Source organism: Diceros bicornis, chromosome 18, assembly GCF_020826845.1.
Source record: "Diceros bicornis minor isolate mBicDic1 chromosome 18, mDicBic1.mat.cur, whole genome shotgun sequence".
Lineage (NCBI taxonomy): Eukaryota > Metazoa > Chordata > Mammalia > Perissodactyla > Rhinocerotidae > Diceros > Diceros bicornis.
Genome location: NC_080757.1, coordinates 55,004,023 through 55,027,577, shown reverse-complemented (window position 1 = coordinate 55,027,577; position 23,555 = coordinate 55,004,023). Strand labels below are relative to the sequence as shown.

The window sequence follows — 23,555 nt, the reverse complement described above, 5'->3', positions numbered from 1 at the left end:
CCCCTACCACATCCCCAGGCCTCGGGTTTGAGGAGGGTGCTGGTCTTGGGCTTTGCTGGTTTGAGAGGCCTGGTTTCCCCGCTTAGAATAAATCCCCAACCAAGAAAAAGGTTCGTTGGAATTCAACAGCCCTTGTTGGTCTAGAAGGCAGGGAGTTGGAGTCACAAATATGTATTATTAATCCCAGAAAAATGCTTAACGAACACACAGGGATTCAGTGGTAGTAATCCCTCACAAAGAGAGAATAAGGTGGTTTAATTCCGAGCACTTATGAAGTCCCAACTACTCTGCTTTGAGCTACACGGTTTGACAGAAATGGGTGTGGAATTTACCAAGGTGTTGGCCTGATGTTACCTGCAACAGGTTCTGGCCCGTTCTGGTTTCTTCCATTCCAGGCCTTTCTGCGAGGACACCTTCTTTGTCTTCTCCGCTTGGCCGAGGACCGGAGTAAGCAGGGCCACAGGGCATTCCTGAACCCGGGCAGGCCTGCCTCTTTTAGAAGCCCGTCCCTCCCCGAGCTTCACCCGCAGACCCCAGGGGACTCAGTTGATAAACAAACCCACACTCACTGCAGGCTGCTCCCTGAGGCCGGCTGGCACTGCCAGGACTCACGTGAGACTATCGCCTTGAAAAGATAGTGCCTTTATTCACTGAGAGGGATCTTGGGGCCACTGACCCAGATCAAGAGAAGTCTGAGGTGCACAAAGCTCCCCTCTTCCCTGCCATCAGAGGGAATACTCCTCCATTCATGGAACTGAGCGAGCCAGTCCAATGGATTAGTGAATGGTGGTGGTCGTGGGCAGTCACATTCGAGTGTACAATCCTACTTCATCTGCAGGGCCTATTCACCCAATTTAGCTCTGGAAAAATACTCCAGTGACAAAGGCACAGGCCGCTGGGGCAGGAGGGAAGCACTAGAGAGCTGTGGGTCTGACTACAGGATGACACAGAGTGACAGAGCCCAGCCCACTGCCGTGGCTCTCATCCTTGCCCTCAGCTCAGCACCAGAGGTGATGCTGAGCTGAGGGCAGAGCTCCTGGGCACAACTAGGGAGGGTCCCCTTGGACCAGTCAGCTCTGTCTGGTGTCCGAGGGCAGGACAAAGCCAGGGAGACGAAGCTGTAGAATTTCCATTCGTCTGGAGCTGTGCACATCTCTATCCTTGGTGCCAGCATCATGCAGGTCCTAAGGATGGCCCCTACTTCCCTGGGTGGCGATCAGGACCCTCTGGAGCATGCCCCGGGTGAGGAGAGCACTGCCAGCACATCAAGGTGCCCAAGATGAGGTAGAAACCTATACATCTGCCTATCAGGAAATGGCACAATCTTCGGTCCTGGATGCCACACATCTAAGGGGCCTCCCCAAGTCCCACAAGTCTCCGTCCTGGGAGAGGCCTAGACTCCAATCCATCTGGTCCAGGACTCTCAACTGGTCCTTGAGAATACATCCCAAACCCCCACCATGTGTCTTGATGGGACCCAGTTCATTGAAGGTGGGGAAGGCGTGGGGTCATAGTACAAAGGGGCACAAAAGTGAAGCACCAAAGGGGCTCAGATCCAGGATCACAGGCCATGAAGAGAAGCAGTCTGTCCAGGCCTCAAGAGAGCTCTGCCCCAGCTCAGTGGCCTCCCATGGTCTAGGTGGTGGCAGGAGGCCTTGGTGAGAAGGGCAAGGGCCAACTTCTGCCATGCCTTGGCTCCAAAGACTCATGGAGGAGATTCTCCCAGGTGCAGAGCAGGACAAGCTGATGCTGGATACCCTGGAAGGCCTATGGTGTGAAGACAGGGGCCCCTGAGGACGGCCATCTGGAGAACCACAGCATAAGGACACAGGGACTGTGATTTGGGGAGAGGGTTCAAGAGGGGGATGGAGGCAGGCTGGGGGGTCTGCAGACAGCTCCTTGTGGCCTCAGTCACTTGAGGACCAGAAGAGGCTGGGCTGGGCAGCGAGGGGTTGGCCATGAAGCCCCAGCCACATGCCTCAGGGTTTCACAGGGCCTCCCTCTTGGTCCACTGCTCCAGTTCCATGGCCTCTGGTCCCTCCTAGCTCCAATGACAAGGGCAGGAAAGGTGCTGCGTGGGCCCTGCTCAGCCTGGACACAGAAGAATGAGGACATCAGGGCGACGTGCCGTCCAGGGAAGAGGGCGTCTACCATCTCATGTTATTTTGTGGGGACTGAGCCTAAAGTAACCAGAAAGAACAAGAGTCAAAGGGGACCCTACCGCTTGGGGCCCAAGCACTGGTTTTTACTAAAAAAAGGGTTTTGATTCCCCAGGGGGGCTGGTGCAAACTGACATAGAAGGAAAAGTTGGGGAGAAGTTTGATTTTTTTCTTCCGGCAACCTTTCTCTCCCTTCCAACAGAAACATTTTTTTTCCTACTACCGGTGTCAGAAAATAGTTTCTGGCTGGTTGGGGAGAAACATTCCCAAGCCTGGGAGGGGCGGAAAGCCTGAGCCACTGTCCAAGGGTCAGGATACTGCTGCTCGTCCAAGCCCAGGCCACTGGAAGTCACAGTCTTGAGAAAACCTGGGTCGTCCTGGTGTGGCCCCTTCGAGGCTGTGTAGCCTCTCTGGTCAGTTTGCTTAGTTGTAAGAGGGGGCAGGAGGGCTATAGAACTAAGTTACGCCCAAGGCCCCGTCTAATCCTAAAATGGTAGGGTTCTGGAATTCTGACTCTGGAAAGGGGAAAGAATACTGGTCCTGCCCACCTTTTGGGGCAGCCACGAGGATTAAAATGAGCTGATGTGGACAGGCTCTATTTACTCCATAGGACGAGCAAATGGGCATTTTAATTTCTGGCCAGGAGTGAAACCAAGCAGAACTTTTCCACCTTTGTAAACAAGTCCCGGTCCTCAGATCCCTTCTCTATTCCACATTTGCACAGCGTGATCTAATAGCACAGCCGTCTCGTCCCCGTCCCCTGAAGGATCTTAACCACCGTGCCCGCTGAGAGGGGCTGAAGTTCACCGATCTCCCTTATACACACCCACTCCACAGAACTGCCTGCTGGTGGGCCTGCCTTCCCTGCTCCGTCTCCACATATGGCCAGTAGAGGGGGGTCCCAGAGGAAAGCTGCCTGGTTTCAGACGAGCCCAAATGCTGGACTAAACCCTAGACAGGAGCCGGAAGTTCATTCCGATCACCACACGGACACAGGCTCAGCTGAAGAATCTTTCCCTGGGCAGAGGCATCAGCTACTCGATTGACGGAAGGAAAACTCAGCAGCAGCTTTCAACATGAGCTGGATATGGAGGGCAGAGGAGAAAGGAACCACCCACAGGCCACGGTGGAGGAGCCGTTCATTGGAAACCGAGAACCCGGGTCAGAAACGACATCCCAGAGGAAGGGTTAATAAAGCAGAAATGTGTTTATTAGGCACCCATGTTCCTCACAGAGGAGCAAGACCCAGGACAGACGCGCCTGCAAAATCGCTCGAGGTTGCAGGAATCTCTCCAAAGACTCCAGAGAATGTAGGCACTGACCGGCCGCCACCCCAAGAACACTATTTGGCTGGAGCATGACCGCCAGAGGTGACCCTGGCATGAAGCTGGGGTTGGCTCCTGGATTCCACAAACACTGAGGAGGGGGTGGGGGACACCCAGGACATCCACCCAAACATTGGCAGACAGGGAGGCCTCATGGTGGAGGCACAAGCTGCCCCAAGCCAGCGAGGGGGCAGGGGGGAGAGCACGGGGCTCCTGGGGAGTCTCTCGCCAGGTCCTGAGGGCCCTCCCCAAGTTGCCAGCCTCCTGGCGCTGACTCAGTCCCACACGTAGGGGTTTCTAAAGACCTGAGAGTTCTTGCCATCTTTCTGCGGAGTGGCGGCCTGGTGGCTCTGGGCCGCATACATGTCTTCAGCCCGCAGGGTCGAGTTGGCACTGCCCATCACCTGGCTGTTGGCGGTGGCCCGCGGGAGGATGACATCGTAAGCTCCTTCGGACTGGAAGGAAGAACAGGCGGTCTCACAGCCAGGTTCCGCCAGGGCAGATGCACAAACACTCTGCTTCCTGCAGGGCTGTGCCTGCCAGCTCCCCCCTTCCCTGTCCCCCAAGCTGGGCCCCAGTGGAGGCCTGGGATGGATGACTCCACCTCTGGAAACGGAGGGGCTGACCTCTGACCTCGAGCCCCTTATCTCATCTGGCAGAGGGCCAGGCCTCTATGCATGGGGACGAGGCCCCTGGTCACCTCCGATGGTCCTGGGGCTTCACAGAGAGGCTGGCCCTTTTCAGAAGGATCCTCTTCTCAAGTCCCCTCCTGCTCCCAATTCCTTAGGGAAACCTTGGGGCCCAATGGAGGATAAACCACACTGAGCTGGTCTCACCTGTCTGGGGCTCCCAGGCTCCCTTCCTCCAAGACTCTGATCCGAGTCCCAGGGCCACTACAGCACCAATTGCATCACAGCTGCTGGTGTGCCTGGCTGAGGACACCCTTCTGTCAGGCCCTGGGTGTACGCACACCTTCCTTATCTCGGAGTCTGGGCTGGCCAGTTTGATTTGGAGACTTAAAACCCAAATGGGTTCTAAGAGTTTGAGAGTTTAAGTTTTGGAGGCTTAAACCCTGAATTCTCTGCCTGGAACCTGGTTAGAGGTGCAGTGATCCTGTTCCTCATGGGTGAGAGACGCAGGTTGCGGGATGCAAAGGGTCTTGAGGAACCAGCTCCCACCCTGGAGGAAAGGTGAACTCCTGGCCCCACCTGCCTTATCCCCAGGGACAGAGCTGCCACCAAATCCTGCAGTTCGAGGGCCCCAGGCCACCTCCGGTCAATTCAGATCCGGGTGGTGCCCCCTCCCCCTGTAGCTCCTGGAACATCTAGATGGTGGTTCTCAAAACTGGGTGTGCATCAGAATCACCTTGACTGTTAGTTAAGCCACACCCACACCTAGCCGAGCCACACCCAGTGACTGGCTGGTAAATGCTGAACTTAAGGTGGAGAGGGAGGGAGACGCGATCTGGAGTGTGTGCAGATTTCCCTGGGTGGTCACTCCCATCGTGGCAGATTCCAAGTTATCAAGGTGACATCACTGAAGAGATGCTAAAAACGGGCTCCCATCACACCAAGGGCCCCACCTGATTTGCATTTCTAGCAAGTTCCAGGTGATGGTAATGTTGGGAGTCTGGGGACCACCTTTTGAGAACCACTGTATTAGATAAACCATCCATTAGTTAGCAGGACTCAATGGACACAGGTGAGTGAGGGGTAGCAAGACTCTGCTCATGGCCTTCAGAGACTCCTGCCCATCCCAGCCTCTGGCCATGGCCTGCTCTCTATGGCCTGGCCACAGGTTCAGGCTTAGGGAGAGGGAAGGGGCTAGAGTTGGACGTTTAAGATGCATTCGCTTCACCCTGCCCCCCAGGCTCACAGCAGGGAGGGGGATGGGAACACCACCCTGCTGACCTCCCTCCTTCCTGTTCCCAGCTTCCTGCCAAGCAGGGTCACTGACCCCTCCCCGCAGAGGCTGCCAGCTGGGGAGGAGGAACATACATGGAGTGAGTGAATCTAACCCACCATCTTCCTGTTCCCACCCCCCATCCCCTTGGCTAATGGTTTCCAGAACCCAGGGGAGGTATAAGGTCGAGAGCTGCTGCCTGCTGGTGGGGGAGAGGAGCCGAGGCCCTCTTGGGGCAGCTGTGATTGGGGAGTAAATGCCTACCCAGCCCTGCCATTTGGTCCTCTGTCCTTTGGGGGACCCCAAGAATGACGCCTACCTGGCTGAGGCCCTCCTGTCCCTCCCTAAGCTTCTTAGGTAAAGCCTGGCAGCTCCCACCAGCTCAACGAGAGCCCGCTCTGCATTCTCCACCCCATGGGGCCCCATCAGTGTGTGATGTCCCAAAGGCACGGGGCAGGTCCCACTGCAGCGCAGCTGAAGGCAGTGGATACATCCACGCCAGGAAAGGGGTATTAGGAGCAGGGCTCTGGGCTGACTGAGGCTGACGTACCAGGTGGAGATGCCTGCCTTCGCCCTACCCCCTCTAGCCCACCCTGCACCAGCCACATGGCCCTCTCCACTCACCCACTGAGGCTGGGCTCCGTGGCCTACACTCACCGGGCCTTTGTGCATCAGGGCCATCTCGGTGGGCTGGTACACACTGGTCAGCAGCTGCCCATTGTACCCGCTGTACGGTGACACCGGTCTCTTAGCTGCAAGAAAACGCGGGAGCGGTGTGAGGCCTGGGATCTCAGCTCCCTTGCCCCTGCTTAAGCAAGGCTTCCCTGGAGACAGGGACAGGGACAGGGAGAGGGAGAGGGGGCTAGGCCGGCCCTGGGGTAACATCTAACCCAGGGAGGGAGCCAGGCCAGGGGCAGCCAGCTTGGGAGCGAGGGCGTAGGTGTGAGGGCCCCTCTGGAGCCCAGCACCCCTTCGTTCAGATACACAGAGAGCACAACCCTGCTTGCCTTCCCCTCAGGCTTTCCTGCAGTTCGGGGACCGCCCCCCCCCAGCCCCAGCTCAGAAAAATGCCGCCGTCAGCAACCTTCACATCCCCATCCGCTCTCTGGGGCCAGAGGCCAAGAGGGGCACATGGGCCTTCAGCCACCTTCCAAGATGGCCAGCCTCCAGCGCTGGCCTCTACCGCTGTGGGCCCACTGCCAGGCGCTGGAGTCCATGTAGTGGAGACCCCACAGCCCAAGACTCCTCTCGTCTTCAGGGGCCAGAGCTGGGTGCTGATTCCGCAGGACGCCCCCAACCAGAGCCCCGCCAGGGGGCCGAATGCACATCCTGAGCTGTGGCCCCTTGGCAACTGTCCAGAACTATTTTCCGCTCCAGGAATACTTTCTCCTGCCTTCAGGCATGTAGGTTTCCCGATCTGTTCCACCCTGCTGGACGCTTCCAGGGAGTTTGAGGAAAGCTGCTGACTAACCCCTGGGGCCCGCGAGCCGGATGGGCCGTGAGGTCAGGCCCGGCGGATGTCTGTCTCCTGCAGGCTGATGGCCCCACAGCTCTGAGGGACCACGACTATATAGGGCTTCCTAAGTGCTGCACTCACTCGATTGATTTTTCCATTTAGAAAAAAAATAAAAAGAAAAAAATCCTCAGAGCCCCAGAAGTGTTTGCCTCGAGAGGACAAAGGCCGAGGACTGTGTGGCCCTGACCAACAGGCCTGGGGTCAGGGCAGAGGTGGGGGCGGCTGAAGCTCCTCCCAACACTTGTCCACAAGCCCTCTCTCCCGCGGCTTCGTCAATGCCCCCGGGTCCCACGAAAACTCAACTGGCCCTACTGTGTGCGTGCCTAGGGCCCCCGCCCCGGGGGGGACCACTCAGCCCCAGTGGGCAGATCAAAGATCCAGGGCCCGGCAGGACAGGGTCCCTCCTTTCCCCAAAGCAGAGATCACGGGGGTCTCAGTTTGTAGAGAAGAGGCAGGGAGTTCTCTGATTCTGAAACTTCCTCTGCCTCTGCCTCTGGCCTCCGACAGAGGCCCCAGAGCCGGGGCTTAATAATCAGGCAGTTAAGTCTTAAGCCCCCAGATATCTTGATCAGCAGTCTGGGGTCAGGGTCAGGGCAGTGAGATTGAGCTTCCGGCTTCCCCGGTCATGTCACTTGAAGGGGCTGTCGCCAGCAGGCTGCGAAAGCAAGCGAGATGCACGCGACAGGATACATCAGGAAAGCGGAGAGTAGGTGCTAAATAAATGCAAGGGGTCCCCACATTTCACAAACGCCAGAGAAATACTCCTTCCTTCTACTCCTTCCTTCGGGAGCTGGGAGCTTGTCTGGCCAAGTCTCACGGAGAAAGGCCACCCATCCCCTACTCCTCGCCTCCCAAGCTGCTCCCCAGAGTGGGGCTGGGCTAAGGCTGCAAAGCTTCAACCCCCTTCCTGCCTCTCCCACCTCCAGGCACCCTCAGCTCCACCCACCAAGGCTCTGCGGCTGGCTGGAACCTCCAGCGCTGGCTCCTAAGAAAGAGCCCGGGCAGGAGCTTGGGGATAAGCCAGCTGGACAGTGGGTGCTCCTTAGATCGGTATGTGGCACAAGCGCTTTTATTAAAAAGAACAAAATTTTAACTGAAAAGACTTTTAAAGGAAACTAAGACAACTATGGCTATGTACATAATAGAAAAGCAAGTTCTGGAATGATAATAATACCAGTAAAATAATAGTAATACAGACGGCTAATAGCTAATACTTCCAGAGTACTTCCAAGTGCCAGGCACATGTACGAATTTAATCCTCACAAGAATCCTATGAAGCAGGATTCATTATTAGCCCCATTTTACAAATGAGGAAACTGAGGCACATGGAGGGAAAATACCAATCAACAGTGATTGGTCCCGAGGATGGAACAGGAAGGAATGGGGTAGATGTGGGGAGATGGTGGGAGAAATTTTGTTTTATCCGTAATGTTTGAAATTTTACAGTGAAAGTAGATTCATAAATTACATGAGTATAGGAAAAATATCTTTTTAAAAACAGAATTTAGGAACTTTAGGGCAGAAAGCTATAGGTAATCTTGAGTACATTCCATTTTGCTTGAGACCAGTCCCCTGTCCTGCAGTAAATGACATGGAATAAAAGAAGGGGACGTGGGGAGGGTGTCCTGCGACCTACCTGAGGCTGGCTCGTCCATGGAAAACGCCTTGTTCTCCACGAACATGCTCTGGCCCTTCTGCTCCTTCAGGATGGTCTCGTAGCCCACACCCCGCGTGGGGTACATGTCCCCCTGGTAGCTTTGCTCCGGGCTGGGCTTGGTCACCTGGGAGGTCTCAGGGATTACGTAGAAGAGGACAAAGGCCCAGGCATTGGCAGCGAGGGCAATGGCCAGTGTGGGGTCATCCCAGGTGGGACTGTTGTGCTGCTTGTTGCCGTAGGTATACATGACAATCCACACTACCCAGATGGCGAGGGAGGTGGCCGTGGTGAGCAGCACAAAGACCCCGTGCTTACGCCAGCGCTTGAAGCGGCCACACAGGGCAGGCCAGGCCCCCAGGAAGGCGCCCAGCAGCAGCAGCATGACATAGATGAGCGCCATGACAAAGTCCATGTTGGCGATGGCACAGGAGGAGGCCACGGCCCAGCCAGCACTGCCGTTGCCCAGGTTGCCCGCCTCGCCACCTCCCCGGACCAGCGTAATGATCAGCCACTCCATGTTGATGATGACCTCCACAAGGGTCAGCAGCAGAGCCATGGTGAAGATCACCCAGCCCCGGGGCCCATGGTTCTTCCGGGCCAGGAGGTTGAGGGCAAAGACGTGGGCCACGAGGCAGGAGAAACAGATGGCGAATAGGACCCCAAAGAGGAACTGCCGAGACGCACAGGTGGAGAAGTCGGGCTTCACCACGCAGGCAAAGACGAGGCAGAAGAGACCCAGGGTCCCCAGCAGGAAGAACACCTGGGTCCCCAGAAGGCTCCGCTTCTTGGTGTCCTGCACAAAGGGGAGGCTGGCCACGAGGATGATGGTGAGGACAAAAGTGGTGACAATGCCCGCACCAGCCACTGCCTCCAAGATGATGCCCCAAGCCCCGGAGCGGTCACACAGGTTGTAGTAGAGGGGGTTGAGGTCCGGGCTGCAGCCAGGTGGGGCGTGGTTCTGGGCCTGGGCCCCTGGGAATAGGAAGAGGGGCAGCCCCAGGCACGTCAGCAAGGCTTTGTGGATGGCCATCCCGGCTCCCAGGCCAGGCTCCAGCTGGATCCCTAGAGACAGAGGAAGAAAAGACAAAATCAGTCCTCCAAGGCCAGACTCTGCCACACAAAGTGCTGCTTCCCCTATCCTGAATCAGGGCAAACGGGACTGACCCTCTGGGCTTCAGAATCCTTCTTAACACAGAACTCCTGTAAGTCATTATCAATTGACTAGAGAGGCAAATGAGATGAAGCCCATTTGTCATCCCTGTTCCAAGTCATGGAAAAGGAAACTGTCACTGAATTTTCAGGTCCCTCCCCGCCACCAACCACAATTGGGTCCAAATATTCCCTGAGCTCTCGAAGCTAGGGGGCAGCGGGGTAAGAGGGTCTGTGAGCAAGTCAAAACCAAGCATGCCACCTATTCGCTGCCACAGTTCAAAAGGCCAGATACTGTGCCCCTCAACCCTGTCCCAGTGACGGCCGAGCCCATGGGGAATCAGCCACGCTTTCATTCATTCCTTCAACAAGAGTTTAACAAACACCTGCGACAGGCAGACCCTGCCGCCAAAAACAACGAAGGGACAGTTCAAAGGTTGTATCTGTCAACACTTTCCCGATTCCTCCCACCGCCTCCCTTTTTTGCCTTCATTGCCCCACTTTTAGTGCCAACCCTCCTCTTCAGAATCCAAGGTGCTTTGTCTAGCTCAGTTGCTGGAGTCAGGAATAAAATAAACAGATTTCCCAGCTAGGGAGTTAACAACTTAATGCAAAAAGTCTCCAATGAGGCATTAACGTTTTAAAAGCAAGAACCGGGGCGGCACGGTGGCATAGTGGTTAAGTTCGCATGCTCCACGGGTTCGGATCACAGGCGCGGACATACGCGCCACTTATCAAGCCATGCTGTGGTGGAGTCTCACATACAAAATAGAGGCAGATGGGCACGGAGGTTAGCCCAGGGCCAATCTTCCTCAGCAAAAAGGGGAGGATCAGCAACAGATGTTAGCTCAGGGCTAATCTTCCTCACCAAGAAATAATAATAATAGTAAATAAATAAATAAATAAACAAATAAATAAATAAATAAAAGCAAGAACCAGGCAAGGGCAAGGCAAAACCCAAAGGAATTAATTGCTAAAAGAGGCCTTGAAGGCATCGTAGCTCGGAGGTGGGGGTGGGGGTGGAGGGTGCAGGAGAGAGATCTTTATTCACACCAGGAAGGTAGCTCATTACTCCAGGTCCTCATCTGACCAGTCCCGACCAGTCCTGACCAGTCCCAACAGCAACTCTACCAAGTGCTGTAGGCCACTACCAGAAACCACACCCCTCTTCTCCACACCAACTGGATTTCCCCCGGGGAAGTGGAGGTAAAGAATGCGGCAGGTCAAGAGAAATTAAGGACCAAATCAGTGAGTTTTCCAATCAAAGACTAAATTACTTGGAAAACAGAAAATTTAAATGCTCTAAAAAGCAAGTTACAAATTCCAAAATTCTATGAAATGGGAGTACTCTCCATTTAAATTATCCCTTAGGTTCAAGTGACTGGTTGTAACCCCGCCTCATCCTCCCTCACCTCTTGGGCCCAGGAACTCTCTGGAAAGAGCAACCAAGCTTTCCTGGGCTGAAAGTGACCACTAGTGGCCGGCAGGGGAATGGCATGATCCAACTCCACCCTCCCCACCACCTTTCTTCCTCCTTTTTAGGGGGTCATTTGCACAGTTTACCCCCTTATGTTTTCACCATTCCCAGTAACAATTTCTTTTTTTTTTTTTTTAAGATTTTTATTTATTTATTTATTTTTTCCCCCAAAGCCCCAGTAGATAGTTGTATGTTATAGCTGCACATCCTTCTAGTTGTTGTATGTGGGACGTGGCCTCAGCACGGCCGGAGAAGCGATGCACCGGTGTGCACCCGGGATCCGAACTCGGGCCACCAGCAGTAGAGTGCATGCATTTATCCGCTAAGCCACGGGGCCGGCCCCCCAGTAACTTAATTTCTAATAGGCAGACAAAATTCCGAAATCTCAGTCAATAGAAACTGTCTCTCCATAACTGATAAGCAGAAGGGCCCAGCTACCGAACCATGAGAAATAAAATTCATAAATCAAGTGAAATTGACAATTTCAAGAAATTTGAAGGGGCAGGCCCGGTGGTGCAAGGGGTGAAGTTCGTGCACTCCGCTGCGGTGGCCTGGGGTTTGCGGGTTCGGATCCTGGGCGCTCACCGACGCACAGCTTGTCAAGCCATGCTGTGGCGGCATCCCATATAAAGTGGAGGAAGATGGGCATGGATGTTAGCCCAGGGTCAGTCTTCCTCAGCAAAAAGAGGATTGGCAGATGTTAGCTCAGGGCTGATCTTCCTCACACACACACAAAAAAAGATGGCATAAATAAAAGCCCTGAGATGAGGTCAAGGTCAGAGCAAGAGAAAAAAAATCAAGTTCACCGAGTATGAACTGAGTTAGCAAAGGGAGGTTGCGACTGGCCGGCGACAGATTAGAAATGCTACAGGGAAGGAGTTTGAGGCATTTTTCTAAAGGCAACGGGGAGGCACTGAAGGCTGTTTTTAGCATGATGGGGGCATAACCAGGTTGTGCTTTAAGATTTGAGTCTGGCAAAAAGCATTGGCAATTGATTTGTTGAGAACACATTCATCCTGGTTTAAAGATAGAGGCCAAAGGTAAGGCATAATGGCCAGATCCGAGAAATCCTTTCCAAAATAAAATCTCAGGCCTGGTTGAAGGTGAAGGGAAAGGATGCTACAAGTTCAAATTTGATAACGGCCATATCATTTCAAAAAACCAAGCCAGGTCCCATTTAGCCCTGCAACCCCTCTGTCACTCATTCTGGATCCATCTTGCTCTTAGAAATACGTGCCTGTACCTTGCCAGAATCCAGCGCCTCACAGGCACTTGGGCCAGGTCCACAGAAGCTTCACAGCTCTCACCCCAATTTCCTCCTAACTTTGCTATTGGTCCTGGACCTCACCCTTCAAGTCTTGCCTCTGTCTGCCCTACCAACATGAGAACTTCCAAGGAAGGAAACAGGAACCTGTACCTGCCCCTCCTCCCCATCCAGGTACCCTGCCCAGCGGCCCTGAAACTTACCAGCCCCAGACGAAACAAACCTTTCCCACCCTGAAGTGCCTCATTACTTCCATTCCGCGGAAAATGGAAGGGCTAGTGGGGAGGCAGGAATACACCAACTCAAGTGGGGAAATTGGGCCAGGTGCGGCTGGCTCTCGACCACAGCTTACAACAGCGACCCCTGGAGGCCAGCAAGATACTTAAAGCGAAGGAAGCTCATAAGAGCTCAGCTCCGGCCCCTCCATCTCGAGGAGTGCAGATTCAGCCAGTCCCCTCATGCTACCGTTTAAGGGGGTGGCAAAGGGGAAAGGACTTTCATGCAATGGACCCAGCTCTATCTGGAGACTCTCCCTCCTCCGGGTCCCTGGAGACTGTACTTCCAGGCTGAGTCTCCTGAGATCGTTAGAATCGTGTGTGTGTGCGTTTCCCCGACCAGGCTGTAAGGTCTGAGGGTAGTGAACAAGACTTGTTTGTGTTAGTGTCCCTGCAGCATCTAGCACCATGCTCGAACACAGTAGGCGTTCGAAAATGATTTGCTGAATGGACTGGATGTCCATTCCATCCCAATCCCACTCCTGCCTCCTTCATTTTGGAGTAATGTCTTCTGCTTTAAGGTTCTCAGTGGGACCAAGGAGGGGAGAGGGAGGGGGACCTCCTCCTGCCCCATGAGTTTCCCCCACACCACGGCTGCAGTCAAGCCCAGCCTCAGATTATTTTCTAGACAAAGGGGCCCTTTTGCCTCACCTCCCTGGAATCAGTAATACAAATATTTTTAATCACCTCTGAAATCGGCCTTTCCCCAGGCTCAGCCACTCAGCCCCCAGCTCTGGTCTGAGTCAGCCCAATCCAGTTCCAGAATCCCCTTCCTCCCTCTCTCCCTCTCCAGGGGGAGCAGAGAGGCCTCAGCAGTGCAGTGGGCTCGGAGGCCCAGCCAGCCCCAACTAGCTCCACCCAGCAAGGATGAGGCAGCCAGGCCCCCTCACCTTTCCGGAGCAACCCCCTTCCTCACCCCCCACCATCCACACAAGCGCCTGAGAACCCCAAGGCACAGGACACCATCCTGAAAAGAGAGCACCAAGGGCTTCACATCGCCGCCCAGGTCTGTCTCCCAAGCTCAAGAGTAAGATGTAGACCCACAGCCAGTGGTTACCTTCAAGGGTGCCATGACCCTTGAAAGCCCCCTCTCGGAGGCACCCAAGCTCACCCAGGGATAACACAGAGCATCTGCCACCACTCTGCAGCCAATCAGGAGAGATGGATGGACCCACTGACAGACTTCCCACCTCCTCCCCTTCTCACATCCATCTCCTCCTTTCTCTCCATCCCTGGCTGAGTCCTGTCATCTTACTCCTCTGTCCAGGGGGCTCTGGTGTATAAATCAACCAATAAGAAGAGGGACCCGAGATGCCTGTGCCTGTAAAGAGCTACCTCTCTTTGAGGTACCCAGGTTGGGGGTCTCCTGGAACCCCAGCCTAGAACCCCACACTGAGTGTGGGTACTTGGGCCAAAATTCCCTGAGCATTCCGAAACTTGGAAGTCCTCAATCTAAGGGTCTGCTCTGGAATGCCACTCCGGAATGCGCCCCACCCCCCAACAGCACTCCCTCGCCCAGCCACTAATGAGGCACATAGGAGGAACCTTCAGGAGCACAAAACCCTATTTCAACATATTCTGGTTCCCCTGCTTCAGGATCAAGATCGTGAAATTTTTTAATGATTGGGTTTTCTTGGGTGTAAAACTGAGGGTGTGGGACGCAGGGGCGCTACCCAACCTCTATGGCTGCAAAGGGCCCTGGAAAAACCATGCGGTGGCGCGGGGGGAGGGGGGAGGTGGTGGTCTAGAAGCCAATCTTGCAGAAGTAGAGGTTCTTTGATGGTCTGAAATTCCAAACTTCCCGCAGGAGGGCTCTGAGTCCTCTCCTCCGCACTCCTCTCCCCACTCCTAGGGTCTACATCAGCGTTCGCCTGGCGTCGGAACAGAAAGAGCCCGGGAGCCAGCCTCTCTCCTCCATCTCCGCTGGCCACAGAAACCTGCCCTCCTCACGCCCCCGCATTAGAGAGGACGCCGGCCCACTAGTCACTGTTGACCGTGGACTCGCGCAGAGAGGCAGCGGGGGTGGAGGGGGCACCCCTTGGGGACCCCGATTGTGGAGTTCTTCCCCCGACCCCCACTCGGGGCCGCAGTGCCGGGCTTTCCCTACCCCCAGTCCCCAGGCTGCTCTGGGTTGGAAACTTTCTGCCACCGATCGGAGTTGGCGAGGCGAACCTCCCCGCTGCGGTTCTCCACCCCCCGGCCTCTGTCCTCACCCACCACCCGCCAGCCCGACCCGACTCTTCCGGGCGGGCGAGGGGAGGGCGGAGCGAAAGGCAGCAACCCTTACCTGGGACGCGCCGCCGGCCCGGCTCCGGCTCGGCGTTTGGGGCCAACTCCAGCCCCTGGCGGGGCGCGGGCGGGGTGAGAGGGACTGGGCGCAGGGCGCGGGGCGCGGGGCCAGGCCCAGCCCTGGCCTGGGGTGGCGGGTCCGGGTAAGGGTTGCCTCTCCCTGGGACCCTGGCTAAGCTGGCCGCGCTCGGTCGCTCGCTCTCGCGCTGGCCTCCCGGTGCTCGGCTCCTTTCTCTCGGCGAGGGTGGGCCGGCGCCTGCCTCACCGTGACATCACCTCCATTCAGGCGCTTATCGGCCGCCCGCAGCGCTCCAGGTACGTGCAGTCCGTTTACACAGTAACAAAGCCCGCCCAGCCCTCCCCCTCCGACTCACCTCCAGGCTCCGGCGAGTCGCTCTTTCCGGCCGGGGAGGGAGATCGGAGTTTCTGGCGAAGCTGGCGTGTGGGTTGTTGCTGTTTACTGCCACGCCCCCGCACGCGGGCGCGCGCACACTCACGCGCACTCACTTTCTGGACCTGGCTTTCTCTCCGGAAAGCGGTTTGGGGTGCAGCCCAGCACACCTCGCTGGCGGGCTCTCCCTCCCCGCATGTCCCAGCGCGCGCTCACAGACACGCGCGGGGGCCACCTTGGTGCGTCTCTCCGAGGCAGACACCTAGCCTTTGTCACCTTCGTCTTGGCTCTCCTGTGAGACACACGCCGGGCACAGTTGGCTGCTCGGGGCTGGAGCGAGGCGCACACTCAGACACAAAGTCCGTCTTTGTCACGCCTTCTGCGCCCCCTCCCCTCCCCGAGCTTGCACACGTGGACACACCACACACGGAGTGTCCACCTCTTGCATCCGCGGCCCTTCCCGGGCATACGGGTCTCCAAGTGTGCGTGGGAACGCCACCGGGCGCGCCCCTAACACCGTGGGCCGAGCCCAGAACCACTCAGGACCGCGGGCAAACTTCGCCCCGGCCCGACTACCCCGCGCCCGGGTTTCCTGCTACGGCTCCAGACACGGTCCAACTCAACGCGCGCTCCCCTCCCCGCGTCCCGGTTCCCTGTTCCGACTTGTCCTAATTAGCCTTCACAGTTCTGTTCCCCGGGGTACAGTGGGTTTAACCCGGCCCCCGCGGTCTCTGCGCTCCGGGACGCGTCAGCCCTGACTGCGAGTCCTGCTGCTCCCGCCGCCCCGGCTCTTTTCCACGAGTTCGGGGGCCCCTCCCCGCCCCTCTCCGCGCCCCACCCCACTGCCTGCCCAGGGCTGGATCAGCGGGCTGCCACACTTTCCTCTCCCGCCCCAGGAATCAGCAGAGAGGGAACCGCAGAAAGGGGGAAGCGAATCCAGGCTGGGGCCTCCCGGGCCCAGTAAACAAGAGATTTTATGGCCGCCTTCCCCCGGGGCTCTGCAGGAGGTGGGCTGTGCAGTCCCGGGGCGCCCAGCGGGGCCTAGTTAGCAAGCGCAGGAGGCCCGGAGGGGCCCCGCGCACTGAGAAGGGAGAGGTTGTTGGGCCTGGCTGGAGCCCAGGGGACGCGGGGGGCGGGGCAGGGCTCCGGGTCTCCGGGGTGCTGGTTCCCGTGACGCGGAGTTGCCTGAGGGATCGCCAGCAGCGCGCGGTCGGAGCCAGCCGGTGGCGGGGCGGGCGGTGGGGCGTGTTTGGTCAGCCCGGAGCGCCTGGCATGGGGGGGAGGGGAGGCAGCTGGTCACGGGCTAGGGGGTAGCAAGGGGATTGCGGGGGCAGGGAAAGGGGAGAGGTACCTCCCGGGCTGTTTGTTTGCGCGCCTCAATCTATGACAACCAGGAGTCAAACTCTATGAATCACCCGGTGCTGCCGGAGCGATAAACCTCAGGCCGGCTCCTCCCCTCGCACACCGGCTTTTCGGACTCCAAGAGGGAGTGTTTGCTTAGCCGCCGGAGCTGGCGGTGGGGCCCTGGTTTTCTAGAACCCTGTATCCCTTCCTGCGCCTTGCCCTCGCTGGCTGGTCCGGGAAATGTGGCGAAGACTAAATTGTTTCAGTTCTTTTAGATATTAAGAGGAAGAGCGCATTTCTGCTGCAAAGCTGTGCTCTACTCTTGGTCTCCCTCCCCCCGCAACTCTACCCCCACCCCTCTTCCCCAGGCCCCGGTGTGAGGGTGTGCAGGGCCTTGTAAGGTCCAGGCAGTTGGGTGCCCACCCTGGAACGGCAAGCAGCGGGTCAGACCTCACTGACTTACTGAGACCAGTAAGTCACACTGACTGTGGTTTTCATTAACGAGGCAACTAATGCTGAAGTCAGTTTACGGGGAGGGGTCGCTCATTAGCGTCCGTGAAAAGCCAATTCAAGAGCCAGGGAAAGGTAGGTGTAGAGGAAATAGTCTCGGAGCCTGGGAAAAATGTGACCTCACGCAGACGCCTAGGATGAATTGTGGATCCACGAGACCGGCTCAATTCGCTTTCAAGCTCCGGGAACCATACAGAGACCTCTCCCAAGAGGCAACTCTCCCCACCCCCACGCCCGGCGCAGGCCGGGGGAAGTAGGTGCGTGGCCACGCCCTGAGAGTCGTTTAGAAAGAGGCCTGGACACCGCAGGGGCTGAGCCCCGGCCTCCGACAGCCCTGAGCGGTAGATAGCAGAGGAAATGTAGGGCAGTTTTCTGCAGACTGTTCCCTCTTTCTCTGTTCACCCTATCTCACGCTGGAACACGATCTGCCTTCAAAACAAAGCAAGACCCTTGGGGCGGATGACCTGGGCCTCTGGGTCCCCAGAATCCCTGGTAACATCCCTTTAGTGTCCTGAGACCTGTGCCTGGTCAGGGGACGGGGAGGCTGGAGGTGGAGATCGTGAGAGCCCCTCCCCCACTCTGGAGAGTCAGGTGGAGCTGGGGGCTATTGGACACAGCCAGGTGCAATGGCTAGAAGGGACGTTCTGTGGGAGGTGCTGTTGCTTTCCAAGACTCCAACTTCAGGGTCATCTGCGCCCCCAAATGCCCTTCACCCAATTTAATAATCCGCAGGCATATAAGCCTTTATGAATTCCTATTTTCACCAAAAAATACTTTGAGAAGTGGTCCCATGTGGGTACTGCTCACCCACTCTGCAGAGAGATCCTGGAGTAATGGACTGTGGAGGAGTCTGTCTCCCTCCCTCCCCTACTATGGTGCTGGAGTTCCTGTTGGCCATTCAAACTACCTTTATTCATTGGAACACTTCCTTCTTTGTACTTCAAGAGTCTAAGGTACTGACCAGGCCCAGAGGTCGAGAGCAGCTCTGCCACCCACCAGCAGTGTGACCTGGGCAAGTCGCTTCATCTCTCTGAGCTCCACTTTCCTCTACTGTAAAAAGTTCATGACAACACCACCCCACATCTTGCTGTCACATCCGGATGGAGCTGTGTCTAAAACATTCCTCACACAAGCCTGGCACTTAGAGATGCTCAGTGGTCAGCCTCTCCTTTCCTGGTCCACCCCCTCTGACCCTTACTCCTGTGAGTTAAAGACACCTAACAGTCTTTCACCCAAACTCTTGTAGAAGCTGCTTCTCTGACATTCTTCCAGTTCTGTTTTACCATTATCTGAACAGCCTTGCAATGCCATGCTCTGGGCCCTCGCCTGTGCTATTCCTTGTACCTCCAACATCCTGTCCTTCCCACCTTCCTTTCCCTGTCTGACCCAAATTTTTAAAAATCTGCCCTGCCTCAAGGCCCAGCTCCAATATCCCTCCTCTGCGAAGCTTTCCTCACCTTCCCCAGAAAGAACGTTGTGAGCTGCCCAGGGCCTGTTGAGCCAGGGCCTGTTATGCATTTGTTTGTTTATCATTTATCCTAGTGTATCTTAATTAGCCTTCTGAAATGTTGTCTCCCAATGAGACTGTGCCCTTCTCAAGAGCAGGGGCCTGTCTCACTCATCTTGTTGTCCCCGGCATCTGGCACAGAACCTGGCACGTGGTAGATCCCTTGTTCTGTGGTCCGAACAATAGCAGCAGGAGGTGAGATCCTCCCTGGAGGGTAACCCCCTGCTGACCTTCCCCCTCACACCAAGGGCCTTGAAATGCCCTGCCCACTGGTGCCAGGCCCTCCTGGGAAGCAGGCAAGCCCCAATGCCTGCTGGAGAAGCCCACTCCGCCAGGGCCAGCAATGCCCTGTGTTCAGAGTCCAGGGTAGGGGGCCTTGGCAACCCGGCTTGGGGCACTGGAGGAGGCTACCCCGGAGGGCCGGAGGTCAGTTTTGCTCCCTAGAAGGACTTCCCTTTTGCCTGCTGGAGTCCTGGATTGCAGTTTCAGCTTGCAGAATCTCTTTTGGGAGCCATTTCCTCCTCGGGAGAGTGGGAGGCCTGCTGCACCTTCCTAGGAGTTTGAGTGCCTGGCATCAGTGGAGTGAGAACAGTCCCTTGCTGAGCTGAGGGTGGGGCCCTTGGCTCCCTGACAAGTAGGTGCCTGGAATCTTGTGCCAGGCAGCTGGGTGCCCCACACCCACTGGTAAACAGATTTTGCATTTGACCTCTTCTTGCTCCCGGGCCTTAACTGGTTACTGCCCAGGCTGCAGTGTCTGGCTGTCTCCTTTTCTCTTAGGCTCCTAGGACTGCCTACTCGGAGCAGCAGGTACCGCCTGGTTTTCTGAAAGGACCCAGGTAACAAGGTGGCCCCTTAAGAAACAGGAAGCCAGGGGCCGGGGAGCAGGCGAGTTAAACGCTCCTTCACCACAACCAGCTGCCCATGGATGATCCCTTGGGAAAGGTACCTGGAAGGGGGCCTTGGGCAGAGCCAGCTGGAATGTCACCTGATGCTGAGCCCATCCACAGTGGCCACAAAATCTGCTTCTCCCTATCCTCACTCCTGTCCATGGCTCAGTGGCCACTAATCAACTCCCTGTGGAAGGAGGGAACTGGATTTTCTGAGCTGCCCAGGTCTGGACAGCTTCCATCAACAGACTGAGTGAACCTAGGAACCAGAGTCAAAGCTGAGGGTCTAGGGATTCAGGCCACTCAACCCACCCACCGCTTCCAAAAACAAAACAGAAATGTGTACAGAGGCAGCGTTTAGTTCACCCTGCCTTCAGGAAGAGTCTCACCCCCGGTCTGAGAACATTCCAGGGGTGGGCGAACCCTCTACCTCCCCACAGTGGTTACACGACCCCAAACTGATGACCCCTACCTGCAGGCTCCCCACCACACCTCCAGTCACTCTGCAGACCCCCATCCATTGTGCGACATTCCCTGACCTCACCCTGGCACTCCTTGCTCATAACACCTTCACTGGCTCCTGCTGCCTTTATGTGGAACACCAGGCTCCCTCACCCAGCTTTCAAGGGCTCTGCAGCCTGTACTCGACCTGGGCTCCAGCCTCCTCTCTCTCCTCTTCCCCACAGCAGATGGCCACTCCAGCCTGAGAGGTCAGCTCGAGTCTGGCCACCGGGCTTGCCTTCCTGTGGCTTCACTCACGTTGTCCCCCACTCTCAATCCAGGACTCCCCCTCTGGGCCTCTCTGAATCAATCCCCCTTTAAAGCCCTCTGCTGCTTCCAGAAGCTTTTGCTGGCGACCCCACCCCATGGGCCTCCTCCTCCCTCTGCTCTCCTCGAGCTCCCGTCCAGCACTGCTTTGTAATGTTAATGATATCTATGCCTAGATATCTTGCCTCCCTAATTCTGAGATAGGCTCAATGGGCAATGGACTCTAGATTTCAAGCCTATCCTTGCCTGCAGCCCCTAGGATAGTGCTTTATACATAGAATAAAAATGGGTAGTCCAGGCCCAATCATCCTCGGCAAAAAAAGAGGAGGATTGGCATTGGATGTTAGCTCAGGGCTGATCATCTTCACACACAAAAAAATGGGCAGTAAATATCAGTGGAATGATTGGATTGATTGGCCAAGAACTGAGAGGGGCTATCAGCCTTCTCTGAGGGGAAAGGGAAGGCCCAGGGTCCAGGGTTGGCCTTGCTGCTGTCATGAACGCGGCACTCAGACCCCTGGCTCCGTTTGGCTCCCGAAATCCCGAGCCAAGAAGTTCAGAGAAACACTGGCTAGTCTGAGAATGCGATGCCCATAATGGCTTTCCTCTGCACTGTACGATTTTCAAAGTGTCTTTTATGTATATTTGATCTTTACAACCCTCTGAGTTCAATAAGGCAGATATTATTATCTCCATTTTATAGATTTAAAAAGTGAGGTTCATAAGTGACTAGCCATGGATTCAAACCTGTTTTGTTTTGTTTTGTTTTTGCTGAAGAAGCTTGGCTCTGAGCTAGCATCTGTGCCCATCCTCCTCTATTTTCGTATGTGGGACGCCTGCCACAGCATGGTTTAATAAGCAGGGTGTAGGTCTGCGCCAGGGATCCGAACCTGCGAACTCCAGGCCTCCAAAGCAGAGTGCGCGAACTTAACCACTATGCCACCGGGCCGCCCCCCCGAACCTGTTTATTTTAACTCCACTGGAGTTGCATTTCACTGTGCTACATCCCAAAGCACTTTTGTCATCTCTTGTATCGCTCTTATGTTTTCTGCCTCATTAATGTTTATTTATGTACGTGTCTTATGTGCCCAACCACGGTATAAGCTCTTTGAGGGAAAGATGGGTGCATCTTTGTATTCCCTTGGTACCTTGGTCACAATAGGGCCTCAATAAATATTGGTGAGGGAATAAAGAGATGAAGGATCTGCACAGGCCTGCACAAGAGAAGGACATTGGCTACAGCGTAGACCTGGTGTCAAGCCAGCAGCCTCCCGTCTCAGCTCCCTTCCCTTCGCCCGACAATCCCTTCACCTTCAGAAGCCAGGCTCAAGACAGCGCTGCGCTGGGCAGGTGCCTGGCCTGTGGCAGGGCTGTGTCTCTCCCTCTCTGCCCCTTCTTCCTTCTCCAACCCTGTTCTCCTGGTGGCCGCTCGCCGCCTATGGTCACGTCCTCTGTGCACACACTGCAGCCTGCCCTGCCTTCAGGGCCACTCAGCCGTTCACGAGCCTCACCAGCCACCAACCTGGTTCATGCTACAGCATTCAAAAGACCCAGTCGTTGCTCCCGCCCCCTCGCCTGGGATTTGGGGGTGCCCCTGACTCTTGAACTCAGCCAGGACCCCGAGGTGGTAGGGGGAGAGCCAGGGTGCCAGGGGAGAGGCAGACATGCTCGCACTCACCAGAGATGGCGCCTCCGGCAGGGCAGGGCCAGCCAGCTGGCTTCTGGGTGGCGTCCAGTCCCAGCTGTTCCGGGCACTGCCTGGGGCTTGACTCCGACTCCCTCGCCGGAAGCCCAGCTGCGGTGAAGCCGGAGGCTGCCGGGAACCTGGCTGCGCTATTCTGGGAGTGTGTTGGAGCTCCGGGATGCCTGACAGCAGCTGAAATTCCAGCCCCTTCGGTTTCCACGCTGTTCTCCTCCTCCCCTCTGATGATAAGGCAGAGTTCAACCTTTACGCAAAGTTCAGAACCACTGATGGCGCATTGAGGGTCTTAATAGCAGCTGTGGTTATGCTAAAGTGGGCCCTGGCTGTAAACAGTCTATACTTCAGCCCTCTGATGCAACAGCCCTCATTCTTGCTGTCACTCACATGGCCCATAGTCATTTTCCTTTAGTTTTACAATTTGTCATCATACCCGCCCCACTATGTTAACCCATTCACAGGCATTCTGGCCCAGGCCCTCCCAATGAAATGCAATGATGGATTTTCTCTGAGGGCCTGTTTTCTTTCTTTTTTTAATTGAGACTGCGTGGTTTGATTCTCCAATGTAAGCAACAAAGTGTGAAGACTGAGTTTGGGTGAGAAAGATTGGAGTCACAATCAAACCCAACTCACAACCAAGTTAAGCCCCGGGATTAACCTGTTTCTGGATAGCCCTCATAGAAGCCCCCGAGGTGATGGAAACTGTATGCCAGGATGGGAAGAGAGCCTACCCAAGGTCACAGAGTGATGGATGTAAAGCTTAAGCCTGGTGTTTTGACTTCCTGTCACGGAACTAGAGTTTTAGAGCTGGGAGGAGCAGCAGAGTTGTCCAAAGAGCACAGAACTTGCTTCTCTGTAAAATGGGGTGATAATCCCTGCCCCCCATGATTGTCGTAGAGATTATGTGAAACCATAGATCTGAGAGCCCCTGGCCAGAGTGCCGAATGATTTGGGACTTTCTGGTCCCAGGCTCATTTCCCTCCACTGCCCCATCTGTGAAGGGAGAAAGTGGCTCCAAAAAATCGTGGTGAAGAAAGAGAAAGACAAACACTGTATGATCTCACTCATATGTGGAATATAAACCAACACATGGACAGAGAAAACTGTACTGTGGTTACCAGGGGCAGTGGGGTGGGGGGTGGGCACAAGGGGTGAAGGGAGACATATATGTGGTGATGGACAAACAAAAATGCACAACCCAAAATTTCACAATGTTAAACACCATTAAAACATCAATAAAGAAAAAAAAAATCGTGGTGAAGCTGGTTCTTGGGCTTTCTCAAACTTCAGCACACAGCCTCAGAATTAATTGTGTTGTTCGTTTCAAAAGCTGATTTCTTGGTCCCATTCTGGACTATTGAATCTGAGTCTCTAACCAAGAAGCCTGAGAGCCTATTTTACAAAATCCACGCCCCCCAAATGTGATTAATCATGCA

The 23,555-nt window shown here is 55.7% G+C and overlaps 1 protein-coding gene and 1 long non-coding RNA gene across 12 annotated transcripts in view; one reads left to right on the top strand and one right to left on the bottom strand.

Moving 5' to 3' along the window:
• Window positions 1-213: 213 nt before the first annotated feature.
• On the bottom strand, window positions 214-22,121 carry GPRC5C (G protein-coupled receptor class C group 5 member C). 10 transcript variants are annotated; one of them, XR_009222744.1, is made up of 5 exons: window positions 22,099-22,121; window positions 8,539-9,621; window positions 6,044-6,138; window positions 2,986-3,939; window positions 214-2,180 (listed from the first exon to the last, which is right to left on the bottom strand). XR_009222744.1 is itself a non-coding variant. In XM_058561498.1 (5 exons), exons 2-5 carry the CDS (start codon window positions 9,587-9,589, stop codon window positions 2,148-2,150), a joined length of 1,362 nt encoding a protein of 453 aa, XP_058417481.1. In that variant the 5' UTR covers window positions 9,590-9,621; window positions 22,099-22,121; the 3' UTR covers window positions 214-2,147. The 10 variants fall into 10 exon arrangements, 6 of the variants coding, with proteins under 6 accessions (XP_058417481.1, XP_058417482.1, XP_058417476.1 ...); XR_009222745.1 differs by lacking the exon at window positions 22,099-22,121 and adding an exon at window positions 15,388-15,606; XR_009222742.1 differs by lacking the exon at window positions 22,099-22,121 and adding an exon at window positions 15,012-15,151 and having other exon boundaries at window positions 6,011-6,138.
• LOC131417710 (uncharacterized) overlaps window positions 15,171-23,555 on the top strand; it is a 39,277-nt gene continuing 30,892 nt past the window's right edge. For both annotated transcript variants that reach the window (XR_009222746.1, XR_009222747.1), the window contains exon 1: window positions 15,171-15,328. This is a non-coding gene — a long non-coding RNA (uncharacterized LOC131417710). The remainder of the gene's footprint in view (window positions 15,329-23,555) is intronic.

Excerpts from the sequence above, each read along its gene's own strand:
- GPRC5C (XM_058561498.1), bottom strand. The coding sequence starts at position 9,589 with ATGGCCATCCACAAAGCCTTGCTGACGTGCCTGGGGCTGCCCCTCTTC. Across the intron at positions 3,940-6,010 it reads ACGGAGCCCAGCCTCAGTGG|TCCGAAGGAGCTTACGATGT; the intron begins GTGAGTGGAGAG and ends TCTTCCTTCCAG. Across the intron at positions 2,181-3,789 it reads AAGATGGCAAGAACTCTCAG|GCTCAGTCCCCACAAAATAA; the intron begins GTCTTTAGAAAC and ends TGGTTACTTTAG.